This window comes from Baudoinia panamericana, assembly GCF_000338955.1.
Source record: "Baudoinia panamericana UAMH 10762 unplaced genomic scaffold BAUCOscaffold_15, whole genome shotgun sequence".
Classification (NCBI taxonomy): Eukaryota; Fungi; Ascomycota; class Dothideomycetes; order Mycosphaerellales; family Teratosphaeriaceae; genus Baudoinia; species Baudoinia panamericana.
This window is the reverse complement of record NW_006911271.1, coordinates 582,728-598,784: the sequence shown is the minus strand read 5'-3', so window position 1 is coordinate 598,784 and position 16,057 is coordinate 582,728. Positions and strand designations below refer to the sequence as shown.

Sequence of the window (16,057 nt, the reverse complement as noted above, 5' to 3'; positions counted from 1 at the left end):
GGTCACGAGCATCCGCTGCCCCATTCGGTACTGCCGCTGACCCGCTCATTGCTGTTGTAAGGGAAGGAGATGACTGATTGCGGTTCGTAGACAGTCTTGGTGCAGAAATGGTCTCGTGACTCCGCGCAAAGCGGGGGGGCCGTGCACAAACTATGAATCTCTAAAGTGAACGCGTCTATCGAACTTCAATGTAATTCCTCCCAATAGACAGGCTTCGCCGTATGCGACCTTGAGCTGCGCGCAACGTTGAACCCTCGCACTCCAGCGGCGAGCGAGATGTCGCTCTTCGACCGGCCAGCATGGGCTAGTACGCAGAGTGCCGACGACAATGACACCAGCATCTTCAACCACTCTAGTCACTCATACGCAGCCATCGTGGCGGATGAGCAGCGCAGAAAGAGGCAGCGAGTCGAGAAGCACAGGGCGAAGCAAGAGCGGAAAGAGCGGAAGAGCTCATGCAAATATGATGCTGAGGAGGTTGAGCCGATCACTAAGAGTGAGGGTATGAAGCGACGGCGCATTACGCTTGAAGAAGGCGAGGATCTGCTCGATAGTGTCGGCATGTCACTGGACAAACCTAAGCGCTACTGCGGCGATGACGAAGTCGGCGAAAGTGAGACCGGCGATATCAGCAAGCGGCGCTCACCCAGGCTGCATAAGGTGGTCAACAGAGATGAAGCGCGCACGATAAAGCTTGCAACGCCTCCACAACCGGCAGTTGTGGAGATTCGTGACGATGATGGCAAGGTGAAGCTCAGCCATGTCCGGACCGTCTGCCCAGACGAAGAGGAGTCTGACGATGACTTGGCCGAACTCGCCCGGCAAGCTCGAGCACGGAAACGTTTGCGAGACGAGTCTGTGAAGAAGTCTGAGACGCCTGAGGTGCGTGGGCCTACGCCGGCACAGAGTGGCGTTGATCGCAACGAAGCAGCATCCTTGACGCCAGCACCTTTGACACCACCCAAAGCGGACCCGACCATCAAGCTCTTCATCACCTCAGAAATACCTAACACCAAACCGCTGATGGTTTACCGCAAGCTCTCGCAAAGGCTGCAGGAGATACGCGAAGTCTGGTGCAAGAGGCAGGACTTCACGCCAGAGATGGCTGCCCAAGTGTTTCTAACCTACCGGCTACGCAAGTTATTCGACGTAACGACTTGCAAGAGCCTAGGTCTGGTTGTAGACGCTGAGGGAAACGTCTCCATGAGGGGTGCTGAGGGAGTCGATGGCGTCGATCAGGTGCACCTGGAAGTGGTCACGGACGAGATTCTTGCCCGGCTCAAGCGTGAAAAGCAGCGTGAGGAGAGCACCCAACCAATCGATCCGGAGCAAAAGGACGATACCGGAGGCGGAGCTCTACAGCAACAGCCAACTGACAAAACCCAAGAATATCGGATCCTGCTGAAAGCCAAGGGCGCGGAGCCTTTCAAGATAAAGGTCAAGGCCGTACGTTTAACGAAGTGTATGATGCTATTCTCGTGCTAACGATGCTACAGTCCACGTCAATACTGAAGATTGTGACTGCCTGCAGAGCTCACTTTGACGTGCAGAAGCCACGAAGTCTGCATTTGGACTTCGACGGCGAGATGTTAGACCCTGAACAAACCGTCGCGGAGACAGAAGTTGCCGATATGGATTGCATCGATGTACATATCGGCTGATTACCTTACCCTGCGACAGCCTACAGACAGTCTCCAGGATTGTTGATGACAGCAATGACCGACAGATGAACGTACGAAATCCCACAACGTCGATACGGAACCCATTTCAAAACGCAAAGCTTCGAAACACTCACATATAGCGCCGACATGCCAGCGTAAAGCTGCTAGGCGTTGGAGAGGGTAGCCCAATCACCCGATCCTGGCAGCCAAGGTACCAATTCTTCAAGCATGTGCACAAGACTGCAGCCTTCGGCCCGCTCCACATGCAGGTTGTTGAGCCTCATCTCACACCATGTTTCCAGTCTGCGTCATAATATACCCAAGCAATCATCGACTAGTACGCTGCAGCTTGACGGTTAGCGGGCGTTGGGCGTTGACGTGGCAAATCGCAGCCCAATGGTAAAATTTGGCTGACGTACAGCTGGTTGAGCGTCCGTAATATGTATTTCGGCCGTCAGGACAGAAGCCCGAAAAATCTGAGGCTGGGCCGATGCGCAAGGTAAGTCGAGTGTCTCATTCTCTGCGCAGTAGATGTCGCCCCGACGGGGCACCTGAGGAGATGCTCACTCACGGAAGCCATATGAATGTCGGCGCTCGTCGTAGGCCCACTGCTGTACGGTGAGGATCTTAGATCTGTGCTACGCTGTTGCTTCGTCTCCCTTTCATGAGGTGCGGTTGTACGAACGTCGTCCGAAGTCGGAATGCCGAGTGTCCACGCACACAACAGAATCCGGCTTCCAGCATGAGGAATGTTTTACCTCTGCTGCCATGTGCTGCAGTGTGTCTCAGTTCACAACTCACTTCGACACCCTCATAATTGTTGCGGATCGGTTGCATAGGTGTATCGCAACCTGCTGCCGCAGGTGGAATCGGTGAATCATCGCCACAGCAACCGAGAGACCAATTTGAGCAACCTCCAACAACGTCTGCCCAAGTCCTGTGCAACCAGGCGGCGAACGACACCGCTACGATACCCAAGGCGGCACTTTTGTTGCTCTAGTGTAGTTCTGCTCCCTCCATCGCATACCCTTCAGAGTCCAGCGGGCCTACTGCGGGCTACTGCAAGCCATTGTTTCTGCCCAACCCGCGGCACGGCTCAGGTACGGGCATGAAGAGCCATTTCAATATTATCGTCGGTGATCTCTCTCGGATTGATGCTGACTCTAGCAGGAGCGATCACGAAGGTTCAAGACATTCTGGCAGCAGACCTGGGGGAAATTGCACTCAACGCCTACCAAGAAGATACGTACCCGGGATCTGAAGAACACCCCGCCATTCTGCATACCACCTTTAGCTGCATACCAGCTGCAGTGTGCGGTCACCAAGCAAATTGGGGAGGCGACGAACTTCCGAACAAACGAATAGCAAAACGCTTCTTGACTGCAGAAGTCATTGTCTCACGACGCGCTTCAGGATAGTGTTTGAGCGTCACTGCCTTTGAGACTTCGAGACTAGGAGGGGTAAGCGCTCCCGTTGACAATCAGCGCTTCCGTCTTGTCTCACTCGAGCCAATCGCCCGACCACCATTACGGCGTCGATGCCCCCCTGACTGGCGACATCCTACCTTCGAGTGATCTCGTCAGGGTTGTGTGCTCCATGATGAGCTTTTCGACAACAACCACTCAACACAACGAACAATTTCGGAGTGGGATCGAGTATTAGGTCCAAGGAACAACAATCGATCCTACGCAACTAGGCTAGACCTAAAACGCGGGCAAAAAGACCCACCTAGCAACCTGACCCTCTTTCGCAAGGAAACAAGCACCCGCTCCCGACGGCCTTCCTCCAGACCACGAGGAGGCCGTCTTCGGAAGCACATTGAACGGGCGATCCATGCCGTAAGTCACATCACCTCATGCAATGTTCCTTCAACAGTGCAATCATCTCTCCTTCACGAAGCGGACGAGTGCAATGCGGTAGGCAGTGCTGATGGTACTCCACTAGGAGCGAGACGTTCACGGTATCAGGTTCTGAACGCGTGGTGCACGTCTACCCTCCAAGGCGAGGCGACTCTTCCGGCGGCAGCGGATCCATACATTCGCCTACATCGAGCAGTGGTCGTAGCTTCAGCGATTCGGGTTGGGAGCACCTCAACGCTCACGACGAGGAAGACGACCCAATAGATCCGTCTGACTCGGCGTCGCGATCGCGAGGGAAGACTTCACGATCGCGAACAACGGAGTCGCGGCCGGCGCCTGCAAGGCGGCATTCTCGCCGCGGTGCGGTTGAGCGGGAGGAGTCTCCGCCCCGCGAACGACGGCGACGCTCCGTCCACCATACCAGCCGACACCGCCGGACGGAGTCGAGACGCACGCCGTCTGACGAGACGACAAGCAGCCTGGCTTCATATGACGATCACCCGTACAGCCACCATGCGCCGCAACCACCTCGCGCCTACCCTCCGCCATCCGGATACAGGCACGTGCGTGCGCCTGGCCATGGTGGCTACCCGCCCAACGTAATAGATCCTTTCAACCAACAGGCAATGGTGCATGTACCGCACGAGGATCCTTTCGGGTACCAGCCAAATCCCTTCTCGCCGATGGGTGGGATGGAAGGTCCTGGCTATTTTCCTCAGCATCAACCTGGACCGCCAAGTCACGCCGCAAGTCGACCTGCTGCACCGCCCAGACCACAAAGCTACTACGGTACAGAGGTGTCTTACCCGTACTCCGCACATCCGAGCGTGTCGCCGTACGGATATCCTCCGCCGTGGGCCTTCCAAGCGCCGTCGTATGCTGGCTCTCCCGCGCCCGATCCGAAACACAGCGCCGAAATTGAGAAGCTGGAGGCAGCTATACACGCCAAAGATGCAGCTTTGCAAACGAAAGACGAAGAGCAGAAGGCAAAGACGACTGGGGAGATCGAGGCCATGAAGGCGGTGATCAAGAGGTTCGAAGAAGCGCAGCTAGCTGCAGAGTTGGCGGCAGCGGCCAAGAAGGCAGAAGAGGAAGCGGAGAAGAAGAAGAAGGAAGAGATTGCGGCCGCCTCGAAGAAGGCAAAGGAAGAAGCCGAGAAGAAGGCCGAAGAGGCTGCGAAGAAGGCGAAAGAGGAGCATGACAAGAAACTGGCGGAAGCCACGAAGAAGCAAGAAGAGGCCGAGAAGAAGGCGAAAGAGGCAGAGGAGGAAGCGAAGAAGCTCAAGCCACCGCCAGATTCCACAAAGGCGCCGATTGTTTTCAAAGATGCTATTGGCAGGAAGTTTAGCTTCCCATATCACCTTTGCAAGACATCGAAAGGCATCGAGTCGCTCATCATGCAGGCCTTCCTGCACATCGAGGAGCTTGGGGAGCGCGTACACCGCCGCCAATACGACCTCAAAGGCCCGGACGGCGAGGTCATCTTACCTCAAGTGTGGGAGATCTATCTGCAGCCCGGCTGGGAGGTGACCATGGAGTGGTGGCCGATCGTCGAGGACAAAAAGTCTGTCGAAGTCTACCCCGATCCTCTCGGCGGCATGTTCGGAGACCTCGGCATTGTCGAAGTTTCCGGACCTGGTGGGAAGAAGGCAGTCAAGAAGGCCAAAGACGGCAGGAAGAAAGGCAAGGCGACTTCACCGGAGATTGCTATACCCGTGCCACCCATGCACAAGATGCCGCCGATGCCAAACTATCCGCCCGGTATGCTTCCGGACCCGATGGCCGGTATACCCGGCTACACGGGCGGCATTATCGAAGTGGATGGACCCAAGCGAGCCAAACCGAACAAATCTAAGAGCAGTAGGGGCATCGGGCCTCTGGGGATGTGGATGGTCGGTGGCCGTCCGCCGACGAGAAGATAATGGTGAAAAAGTTAGGCTTGTGAAGCACACGAGATACAACGGCGACAGCACTGATCAAGCTGCTCGACTTGGTATGTGAAGCGCTGCGTGCGTGCTCGTCAGCTGCAAGGGGACATGCTTCTTTCCGTCTAGGCCACGTGGGTCTTACATGTGCCACATCATTTGCACCTTCGAACAATATCTGGAGCGATCTGATCTACTTTCCTTTGTCTTCTTTCGTAGTTTGACATGAGCGATAAACGACGCATACGGCTGGAGTTAATGAGGTCTTATTAGCGAAGGATAATAATTCTTATACCGCCAGCAACAAGCTGGCTGATGGTTGAGCGAGGGGAAGGCCGTTCTTGCATGCATCGGTGCTGGTCGCCGGCGTTACCATGAAGAGGTGGCGACGGCAGCAAATGCCAATAAGAGCGGCGGTAGTATTCAGTTTTGATGAGCGAATGATACCACACTGTTGTTGGGCGTTTTCAACGGACCGTTAGCATTCCTTGTGTACGTGACCTTACGCACCTTTCATTGGGACAAACTCATCCCTCGTCACCAGCTATGACTTGAATTCCCATAGCCTTTCGCATCTACCATACCTTTTCCTGCTCCGGTGTTGAGGCCATCGCCGTCGGTGTACGTGTTGAGAACCTTGGCGTGAGCGCAACGTTTTCTGATTGAGTGGTACGCTCGAGCACATATTGAAACTCGCCTTTGAAGTTCAGCCACTAAAAACATCTGTTCTCGACAACGCCTCCGGTCACTAATGAGATATCCGAGATGAAGCTGTTGACCCTCAACTTCCTCACTTGTGCACGCAAGACGTGCAAGTCACTTCCGGCGGCCTTCCCTCTGCACCCCAGGGAAGCGGAGCTCGAGCAGGTGGAAACAGATATGAATGCAGCGCTCATCAAGAATATACTGCCAAGGCTGGAATGGGACGCCATGAAGACCGTGACGACCGAAGTACGTTGAAATGCATTACACAACATTGACTGGTGCTAATCTTGCTCCAGCTAGGTCTACCGAATCTGCCTGCGGAAACACCAGCTCCGGAAGATCTCGCCACCGCAGACGGCGAGCCTTCGCAAACACTTAAGGATCTGCATGTTTTGCTGATGGATACTGCGGTCGTCAGTGGTAAGCTGGTCTGCGGCAACTGCGGACACGAGTATGCCGTTAAGGAGGGCATCGCAAACTTCCTTTTACCAAGCCACATGGTGTGAGCCGACGAGCGACAACCCCCACGCACGCATCAAAGTTCAACCTGATCTATGCTCTAAATAATGTCGAGGCATCGGCTGCCGGGGGCGGGACGATAGAAGGAGACTGCTGTCTTCTGTTCGGAAATTTCGTCCCCAGCCCGAGGTGTACACGGTTATCACACATTTTCGACCCTCCAGGAAGTTGCACAGCCAACCGACAAGTCCTCCACATGGAGTGGGATGGTCACAGCTTCGATGACGACGCAGAGAGTCTGATGAGGGCGAGGTATAGGTTCCCACCCGAAGAAGGGAAGTACAACGTAAAACAGACTGCGAGACGTTCCAGCAATGTTCGCGTTATTGCCTTGCAGCCTTCGATAGCTGGACCTTTAGGCGATGTGTCAACGGGAAAGCAGGAAGAAGGTGAGGAAGCTGCACATGTCGCGGAATGCTCGATATCTGACCCACCGAGTGCGGCACAAGTAACATTCTGCGAAGGTGTATCTATCACGTCATGTATCGAAAGCTCGTCCGCTCTATGTCGGTCAGGTTCTCCCACGTTTTCACATCATCCGCCGAGCCACTCGAGTCCCCAAGTACCGTCTCCTCCCCATATTTGGCATCTCTTCGCTTGTTCGTCCAAGAGTAATAAGCTCCTAGCACGCAGCAGAGGAAGGCGCATCCTGCTTGCGTAGCAATCAATGCAATCTTCGCAGGCCTGTATTCCGGCTTGTCCTTCGCCCGAAAGGTCTGCGGCCCGATCAAGCTTCCTGCGCTGAAGGCCATCGTGATCAGTGCCATTGTCATGGTACGCTTGGAGTGTCCTGCCACGTTTGCCGACGCCCACTGGTAGATCGTAAACAAAACCGGACTCGTAATGTTTACGAGGTAAATGCCTGCGAGCAGGGCGGCATGTTTGTGACTGGGAGCGAAGCCGACCAGACAGGCAACAATGATGGCGACGAGGTTGCCAGATGCTATGATGAAGCAGCGTGGGAGTCGGGTGTTGAGCGCCCCGCCGATCACGAAGGCAGCAACGATAGTGACCGCTCCCGAGGGCATATTGAGCAGGGCTGCTTGCTTGGGAGAAAAGCCAAACCCAGCGATGAGCTGTGACGAGTATGACAGGGTTACGCCGGTGGAAATCGTCGTTAATATGGTGGCTATGGTCAACAGCCAGATTTGAGGATCGCGCAAAAAGTCCACCACCTGTCGCAGCCTGAAGGTAGTAGCCCTTACGCCGGTCTTGTTCACGGAGATATGGTGCAGCAATGCCACTTTCTGCTGGTCAGAGAGAAACTTCGCATGCATAGGCGTATCCGGTAGACAGACGAAGAGGCAGAGTCCAAAGGCAATACTGAGGCAGCCGAGCAACAGGAACAAGATCTTCCAGCTGGCTAGCGCTGCATTATGAACGTGTTGAAAGGCGAACGAGAGCAGGCCTCCAATAATCACGTCCAAACCGATCGCTGACCTCCACAGAAGGAACCTTGACCCTTGATGGTCTTTGCGGTAATACTATGCCCTAGTTAGCGCCGAGCAAGGCTGCACGGAGGCTTCCATGATGCCCAGCAGAATACGAAGGGCGAGCAGATGCCGGTAGTTGTGTGCTGCTGCAACGCAAGCCGTAACTACACCTCAAAGCACGGCGTTGATGGAAAGCCATTTGACGACTGGCACCTTATTGAGGATGTAAACAGTAGGGACTTCGGCAATAATTAGGGCCACGAACAGGTAGGTGGCTAGGTTCGAGAAGTCATTGCTGGCGAGGTGGAGGTCTTTGGTGAGGCCCATGACTGCGGCGTACTGTCATCTCATCAGCCATTGTCCCTTCAGCAGGCATAAGGAAGCTCCGAAGCGTACGTTCAGCAGCTGCTTGTCAAGCGCCTGGACGAAGTAAACGCTGAATAGTATTGGCATGATGTGGCAATCGATTGTTCTTGTCAGGTGTTCGATATCTGCATCGCTAGCCGGACCATTCTGTACGTGGTTTGCTAGAAAATCGTGAGCCTGGTCAAGGTCGACACTCTTCTCCAAAGAACTGTCATTGTGCATGCTATGCCGCACGTGCTTCTCCTGGCCTCTATTGTTGTGCATGGCGGGCGCAAGAGGTGATGTACTGCATTACGGGATAGAAGGAAAGGATGAAGAGGCATGAGGAAGGTAGGGAAGATGGATTATTATACTTGCAAGCCGTTCGCGATACAAGGGAGGATCACGTCCGCCCCAGCCTTCAGCGTATATTCTATCGATCTTTCACCTCAGACAGACTAAGTACCGTGAACCATGCGAGCCATTCACATGCATGCGGAGACGCCAAGTGCAACAACTGGCGCTTGCTGCATCAGGCGGTCCAGCTCGTTATCGATGCTGTAGTGCTCGCAAGCTGGGCATGATGTGCACAAAGGCACCTCCAGCATTGAAAGCCTGTCAGATCTGTGTTGGCGACGGTGAAAGTTCGAGTCAGCAACCGCAAGTGTGCGCGAGGCTGCGCAAAGAAGGGGAGGTGGATCGAAAAGCGGCAAGGACGCGCGAAACTCACGAACGAATTCCCAAGTGTGACAGAAGTCAACGTCGCCACAGCATTGAAGGCTAGGCATAGACAACATATTATGGTTTCGATGGAGACCAGGTAAGAGTGAGATCCGCGGCCAACTTCGGATTAGCTGACAACTAGAACATAGCTTCGGTGCAGAGTAGCTCAGGTTCCAGCACGTTGGTCGGAGGCTAACATGAGCACAACATTAGATTGACCCTTCTCCCACTTCACATCATGCGGCACCTTCTGCCTCCCGTTGCTCTGCAGCCGCAGCTCGCAAATGCCTGCCAACCGCCTGTTCCACCTCCACGCTTGGCTTCGATAGCAACTTCTGAGCGTTGCCAGAGAAAAGGCAGCGCCAGATGTCGTCATCGCCAACCAGCTCTCCTCCACCTTTGCCAGCTACTAAGAGCTTAGACAGCGGTGCCGATTGCAGTTGCTCGGAGTTGGCTGCATCAATTGCAGTCTCCTGCAACGGCGCAGGCGTCGCAGAGCGTGACTTACCATGCTGGTGTTGGGACTGTACGTGCGCTAAGCGTCTCGTGACCGAGATCTCGTAGATGGACTCCTCCACGGTGTCATTTACCAGGTACATCCAGACAGTCGTTGGCCGGGTCTGGCCGATGCGATGCACACGGGCAATTGCTTGTAGCTCAACAGCCGTCTGAATCAACGGCTCGCAAATAAAGACATGTGTGGCGTTGACTAACGTCAGGCCGGAGGAGTCCGTCTTCGCATCCAGCAAGAGACAATCAATGCTTGGGTCATGCTTGAACTTCTCAACGGCGCCGTTCCGACCAAGCCTACTATAGCCGATCTTAAATTCGGATAGCGCCGTGCCGAGAACATCCAGAAACTCACGGAATTGCGAGAAGACGACAGACTTCGCGCCTGGATCGTGCTCTCTAATCCAATGCAGGTGTCTGCCAAGCGTGTCAATCTTCGTGCCGTAGCTGGCCGGTATGTCGATTGACTTGATCTCATCCATCAGCGTCGAATCTACATCCGAGTAGATCGAGGACTGGAGGGGTGATTGCGAGATCGAAGTCGCAGATCCAGGCGATGACGTGCCGGCCTGAACTTCTTCCTGCGCCTTCAGCTCTTGAGGCTTGTATGTGATGTTGTGGAAGTCGTTGAGTGTGAGCTTGCGTTTGCACACAGGACAGGTCCGGTGCTGGTTCCACCAGTACTGTATGCACTCTTTGCAGTATTGATGACCGCAGACAGTGAGCACACCATTCTCGAACGTTTGTTGACAGATGACGCAAATCTTCCGCTCGGCCTGTGCGCCATTTTCGTCACGGAGATGCAGCAAGAAGCGGTTCTTTGTCTTTAACTGTGCAAGAGTTCGCGACTGCTTCTCTTCTCTGGTTGCTGCGGCTTCAAGTGCGTGCAGGTCCAGCGTCGGGTCAAGCACCTCTTTATAGGGAGCGACGGCATCAGAAAGCTCTTGAAGCTGCCGGTAGAACTCCAGTCGCTGATTTTGTGCTTTTCGAAACAGTTCAAGCTCTTTCTCCAAGCCTGCTAGTACCTTTGTCCAGTCCTTGAAGATGCTTTGAAGCTGGGCTAGGTGGCGTTGCACAAGGGTTCGCTCTGTCACACCTCGACCGCTACCGAGGTACAGTGAGCCCTCCATTGTTCGTGCTTCTTGGATCAGGCCGCGGACGGAGCCAATCTTATCCTTGTAAACCCTGAACTTGTTTCTCACTTCCAGCAACTGAAGTAGCAAGTCCGGAGCGTGTACAACAGCATCTCCAGTCTCAATGTCCGGATCCAGGAAGGACTTTGCGGCTTTGATGAGTTCTTTGACTTCGTGATCTATGAGCGGAGCACTCTCGCCAGTTATAAATGTGTTGAGATCGGAGTGCATGGCCTTGAAGGCATCGAAATAAACATAAAGCTCATCTTGCTGCTTCGTTGACATTTCGTACTCTTCGCCTGTCGTTTCGACACCTTCTTCGTCCTCGTCAACGAGCGGCTTCAGCAAGTACTCGGCCATTTTCTTTCGCCACTGCACAAGCACTTGTCCCTGGTCGCGAATAAGGTCGAAGAGCTCATCAGCTTTCTCGACAAGCTTCCTCCCCTCAATGCCGCCAACTCTGAGATCTTCGATGTGAGGCAGTAGGGTTAGCGTGCGCTTGAGCCCCATGTCGTTTATCTGGCGCATCGTAGCTTCCGCTTTGCGCGACGACTCCTTCAAAACTTCTCGCCGGACTTGCTTAGCTGCGTCATAAAGATCTGTCTCTTGCTGTTCAAGTCGCTTGAAGTCGTCAGACTCTGGTGCAGTCAGATGTTCGTTGCTCTTGATCTGGAAATACGAGGTTGCCGCAAAGAACGTGCAAGCATGCTGCAGCTGTAGCGCTGTTCGAAGGTTGTTCCTCAGACGACCTAAAAGCGGCAAGCCTTCCGAAGCAGAATCTTCGCCTTCGCTATCGGACGTGACCTCGCCTTTGGCGGCCATAGCCGCTTTTGCTGCTGTCAGCCGGTCACGAGCTTCTTGGACTACTGCAGTGCTTGATGTCGTGGCGTTTGTGTAGATTTCGACAGCCTTTTCGCTGCGATGCTCATCATCACCATTGTTGCCAACAATATGCGCACGGAGCAATTGCGATGCGAGCAGCAGTCTTTCCTCGGTACGTGCCGCGGTCTCGTTCTGCTCGATCATGACTTCGAGCACTTCGGCTACAGTCCGCAAAGGGCCCTGACCACGACCAAGCGCTTTACGGTTCCTGCCACCCACCTGTGGATGAAGGCACGTCTGGCGCAAGCGCACAAGCCAGGCGCGCATTGCTTCCATGGTAGCAGCGTCATGAGGATCCCAGTCGCCGCTCACAGGTGAGCCGTCTGCGTGGAGGCCAACATCTTCACACATTTGGCCGAAGAGGGTGGAGTAATGCTGCTGCTCGACTGTTGAGAACGGGACTGTCAGTACAACGCGCTTCTGCGGAGGCAGGTGTAGCTCATCGCGAATGTACGCCTTCGTGTGACGTAAGGCGAATTCGCTCCAAATTCGTCGAAACAGGTGCCGATGATTGGTGACTAGATGCGACCATAGCTTGGCGCTGTCGCTAAGTGGCTTGAGCCTCAAGAAGATGAGCAACCCGTGAAGATCCTCAACGTTCTTCCTCAGCGGCGTGCCAGTGACTGCCCAGCTATGAATTCGAGGTAAGCGGCGAGCGACGCGCGCAGCAGCAGTGACGCCAGACTCGACCATCTGGGCTTCATCGAGACAGATACGCCACCACTGTATCTGTACCAGCGGACTCCGCTTGCGCTCAAACTTGGGCGTACGTCGCATGTTGCGTTCAGGTGGGTCTTCCGCAAAGTGTATCTCACTGCGAAGTGTGTTATAGGTTGCAATCACCACATCGTACTTTGTGGCCATATCTTCAATCAGTTGTTGCTCAAGTTTGGACTTCTTACGGGACGAGCTGAGGCCTTCGTACTCAAAGACTCTGAGTGCTGGCGCATGCCGATTCAGCTCGGACCGCCATTGCGGCAGAATCGAAGGTGGTGTGATGATCAATGTCGCTTGTGAAGGAGCTACTACGGTACCCGAAAACCCATCCATCACTCCTTCGGATGGCATACCGAACCGCTTGTGTAGACTGACTAATGCTAGTAGTTCAACAGTCTTGCCGAGCCCCATCTCCTCGGCAAGAAGGCCACCAGAGACACAGCACTCATCCACTGGCGGGGTGCGCGTCATGATACCCTCGAGATGACTGACATAGCAAGAATTTCCGTGCACATCGGTGACGGATTGGTAAAAGTTCGCGCTGAGCTGACCCTGGGAAGGTAGAGGCAATGGTGACACACGACCGTCTTTAAACGCCACTCCTTCTCTGTTCAGCATCCACGTAACGGCACGCTTTTGAAAGGGGTACAGCTCGCTGTCCAGCACGCCATCATAGAGACCTTGGAGGACGGGGTCCTTTGCTGGTACGTGAACGCTGTCGTAGAAGTCACTGGGCGACCAATCTGTCGAGCGCCCGCTCTCCGTCTCGTCTCTCGCTTGATCAGGATATGTATGTAAGAGCCACGCATAGTCTTCGTACACCCGGGCCTTGCCGACAGGCATGCCTTGTGGAAACGCGGAAACGCCCGATTTCCAGGAAGTTGTGGCCTCTAGTCGAACAATTGTGCCGGCCGCGCCTATCGATCGCTTTAGAGAGCAGACCGATACGGTTGCTGGGTGATTCTTCGACTTCGCCTCGCTATACCAGGCTTCCAGATGTCTCGGAGATGGATTGTACCGCAACAAAGAAGCGCGGATAGGGTTTGGGATATCGGTACAAGAGATCAACAGAACCGGACTCCGTAGATACGGCAGCGTGATTCGCAGCTGACATCCATCTCCGTCGCCTTTGATCTCACGCGCAACGACTCTGATCGCATGAGTCGTGTCAAAATCGGAGTCCGCAAAGTCGGTGGTATCAGTTGAGTTGAGTGTGTCCGGAAAGTGCAGGTCGATAGCAACCCTATGTATCACAATGCCGTCTCCTGAAGCAGTCTGATATGCCGGATCCGACTCGGAAACATCGCCATCGACATAGTTTAGTTTTCGCTTCTTCGTTGGCCGCTCGCCACCAGCTCCTTTGGAATGCTGAGCGCCGTGCTCAAGAAACCACCGGGTGGGAGTGAAAGAGCCCGTTTCGACCAGAACGCTTTCTTCGCCATCTGACTTCACTTGGGATGAGTACACTGTCACCGCAGCGTACTCATTCATCGGCGCCATCGCGCCCTGAAGTGACTTGCCAAAGCGACAGTGGACGTAGAACAAGGTTGATGGAGTTAGAGGCGGCAGCACTGGAGTAGGCTGACTTATCGATTGCGCTTACATAACATACCTTTCCAAACTTTGAGCTTTGGCCACCCCCAAGCTTGACGCGCTCGCAGTGAAGCCTACATGTACGCTTGATGTATGTGTCTTAGGTACCACGTACGGCGTTACGATACCTTTTCTCCTGGGACTTGCTTTGTCCAATCCAGTGTCTGACCAGCTAGCACACGGTTCGAGCGGCTGTAAACATGATCATGCAGCAAAGTGGGGTGCTGGGCGAAGGTAGGTCACAGATGGCTTGCCAGTACACTGTGGTGCATACGCTAACAGTCGGTAGATGGCATCCACGTTGACATGAACCATCTGAAGCATGGCGAAGTCAACCTCGGAACATCCATTATGGCGATCAACTTCAAGGACGGCGTAATATTAGGAGCGGACAGTCGAACAACAACCGGTGCCTACATCGCGAACAGAGTCACAGACAAGCTCACACAAGTGCACGATACGATATGGTGTTGTCGGTCGGGATCCGCAGCAGATACACAAGCTGTGGCAGATATTGTGCAGTACCACCTGGGCATGTACGGCATTGTGAACGATGAGCCGCCGACCACACAGACCGCGGCAGCTCTGTTTCAAGAGCTTTGCTACGATAACAAGGACCAGCTGAGCGCAGGTATCATCATCGCAGGCTGGGACCACAGGCATGGTGGTCAGGTGTATTCGATCCCGCTTGGCGGCTCGCTGCACAAGCAAGCCTATGCGATTGGCGGTTCTGGGTCGACGTACATCTACGGCTACTGCGACGCAAACTGGCGAGAAGGCATGACCGAGGCGGAAGGTATCAAGTTTGTTAAGGGTGCGCTACAAGAGGCAATCAAATGGGATGGCAGCTCTGGCGGTGTGATCAGAATGGTGGTGCTGACGGCGCAAGGCGCTATACGGCATCTGTATCTGCCAGACCGTAACTATGAAGGTCCAGGGACCGAAAAACCATAAGATTACGGCGTCTACGGACTGCTCACGTGCTCAAGGAGGAGCTTCAAGCGCAGAGCCGCTTCACGATGCAGCGGCCAGGGCGATCTTGTATCTATAGGCGTGGATGATTTCCGGGCTTTCGCGGATGTGCAGCCGACACTCACCAAGCAGCTTAGCGTGCAGCATTAGCTTGTCCGGTGAGGCGATACTGATATTATAGCAATCACTGGGTTGCAATATGGCCGGTGGAAGGACATTGGGCATAGTGTGCTCAGCATCGTCTCGTTAATGCAGGCGAGGGGTGGCGGTCGGTTTCGTCCTGTACGAGTACAACAACGTTCAAACAAGCAACCCTTGTCCCGGATGTTCCTCCATTTCATGTCAGCTCTGCCGGGCTGCACTAGCCCAAAGTTAATATGACGCTGCCAAGATGCCGACCCAAGGAAGGCGGAGCGACGAGCAGTTCCCGATTGTACATGGCAGCTAGTCTTGCATCCTATGTCGCCTGTACAACAACAACTCATTTCGAAATCGCTGTCCAATTCAGTTTGTGCACAGCTCGGCTTCAACGGAAGAGGCAACGGGTGTGATTGTAAGGAGGTAAGCGTTTTATTTCTGTTCGTCACGCGATGAACCTCCCATCACCGTCACCGCCTCCCACTCACCAGCAACCTTCGAACATTACTGGCAAGGAGCCCCGTTTGAGATGCGAACACGGGCATCGATCCATGCACATTTTTCAGGCTCAACACGCCTTGGACTACACCTCCTCAACCCTCTGGGCGCACGCACGTGTCGCTCGTCAAGCGAGGTGAAACGCCTCGCCCGACACTGACACACCGGGTCGGATGTCGCATGTGCATATCGCTGCCTCATCATATCTCATAAGACGGTGTCACTGACGGCCGGACGCTCACCAGATACCCGCAGAGTCCATGGTTGACCGTCAATGATGGGCTCTGTCGTACTTGATGCGGTGAACTCTTTCTTCGGGCATTCTCCAAGTCATCCAAACTACGCATATCGAGAAGCGCCACGGGTGCACGACCCTAGCCCGCAGCCTAAACGAAGTCGGACGACCTCCCGTTCCGATACACCTATGTCCGCCTCAAGCCAGAG

The 16,057-nt window shown here is 54.4% G+C and overlaps 7 protein-coding genes across 7 annotated transcripts; 5 read left to right on the top strand and 2 right to left on the bottom strand.

Annotated features, from left to right (window-relative positions):
* The first annotated feature begins 73 nt into the window (after positions 1-73).
* Positions 74-1,981, top strand: BAUCODRAFT_143748 (uncharacterized protein). The gene is made up of 2 exons (XM_007683519.1): positions 74-1,446; positions 1,497-1,981. The coding sequence occupies exons 1-2, from the start codon at positions 277-279 to the stop codon at positions 1,659-1,661; spliced, it is 1,335 nt and encodes a 444-aa protein (XP_007681709.1). The 5' UTR covers positions 74-276; the 3' UTR covers positions 1,662-1,981.
* An 834-nt stretch (positions 1,982-2,815) lies between these two features.
* BAUCODRAFT_127246 (uncharacterized protein) lies at positions 2,816-3,079 on the top strand (the record flags this gene model as incomplete). The annotated part of the gene is made up of 1 exon (XM_007683518.1): positions 2,816-3,079. One exon carries the CDS (start codon positions 2,816-2,818, stop codon positions 3,077-3,079), a length of 264 nt encoding a protein of 87 aa, XP_007681708.1.
* Positions 3,080-4,833: 1,754 nt separating this feature from the next.
* Positions 4,834-5,037, top strand: BAUCODRAFT_57245 (uncharacterized protein; the record flags this gene model as incomplete). Its single annotated transcript, XM_007683273.1, has 1 exon — positions 4,834-5,037. A coding segment is annotated over one exon (204 nt), but the record flags the coding sequence as incomplete, so codon positions are not given.
* Positions 5,038-5,800: 763 nt separating this feature from the next.
* On the top strand, positions 5,801-6,896 carry BAUCODRAFT_325107 (uncharacterized protein). Its single transcript, XM_007683517.1, has 2 exons — positions 5,801-6,396; positions 6,447-6,896. The coding sequence occupies exons 1-2, from the start codon at positions 6,211-6,213 to the stop codon at positions 6,654-6,656; spliced, it is 396 nt and encodes a 131-aa protein (XP_007681707.1). The 5' UTR covers positions 5,801-6,210; the 3' UTR covers positions 6,657-6,896.
* On the bottom strand, positions 6,896-8,690 carry BAUCODRAFT_571091 (uncharacterized protein; the record flags this gene model as incomplete). The annotated part of the gene is made up of 3 exons (XM_007683516.1): positions 6,896-8,153; positions 8,283-8,441; positions 8,499-8,690. The coding sequence occupies 3 exons, from the start codon at positions 8,688-8,690 to the stop codon at positions 7,143-7,145; spliced, it is 1,362 nt and encodes a 453-aa protein (XP_007681706.1). The 3' UTR covers positions 6,896-7,142.
* A 224-nt stretch (positions 8,691-8,914) lies between these two features.
* Positions 8,915-13,950, bottom strand: BAUCODRAFT_39506 (uncharacterized protein). The gene has a single exon (XM_007683215.1). It carries the CDS (start codon positions 13,910-13,912, stop codon positions 9,407-9,409), a length of 4,506 nt encoding a protein of 1,501 aa, XP_007681405.1. The 5' UTR covers positions 13,913-13,950; the 3' UTR covers positions 8,915-9,406.
* Positions 13,951-14,074: 124 nt separating this feature from the next.
* On the top strand, positions 14,075-15,400 carry BAUCODRAFT_39505 (uncharacterized protein). Its single transcript, XM_007683214.1, has 2 exons — positions 14,075-14,239; positions 14,295-15,400. Exons 1-2 carry the CDS (start codon positions 14,206-14,208, stop codon positions 14,957-14,959), a joined length of 699 nt encoding a protein of 232 aa, XP_007681404.1. The 5' UTR covers positions 14,075-14,205; the 3' UTR covers positions 14,960-15,400.
* The last annotated feature ends 657 nt before the right edge of the window (positions 15,401-16,057 follow it).

Bases quoted from the DNA above. Each gene is read 5' to 3' on its own strand.
- BAUCODRAFT_143748 (XM_007683519.1), top strand. From the start codon at position 277: ATGTCGCTCTTCGACCGGCCAGCATGGGCTAGTACGCAGAGTGCCGAC. The intron at 1,447-1,496 runs GTACGTTTAACG...ACGATGCTACAG, and splicing joins TCAAGATAAAGGTCAAGGCC to TCCACGTCAATACTGAAGAT.
- BAUCODRAFT_325107 (XM_007683517.1), top strand. From the start codon at position 6,211: ATGAAGCTGTTGACCCTCAACTTCCTCACTTGTGCACGCAAGACGTGC. The intron at 6,397-6,446 runs GTACGTTGAAAT...ATCTTGCTCCAG, and splicing joins TGAAGACCGTGACGACCGAA to CTAGGTCTACCGAATCTGCC.
- BAUCODRAFT_39506 (XM_007683215.1), bottom strand. From the start codon at position 13,912: ATGGCGCCGATGAATGAGTACGCTGCGGTGACAGTGTACTCATCCCAA.
- BAUCODRAFT_39505 (XM_007683214.1), top strand. From the start codon at position 14,206: ATGATCATGCAGCAAAGTGGGGTGCTGGGCGAAG. The intron at 14,240-14,294 runs GTAGGTCACAGA...AACAGTCGGTAG, and splicing joins AAGTGGGGTGCTGGGCGAAG to ATGGCATCCACGTTGACATG.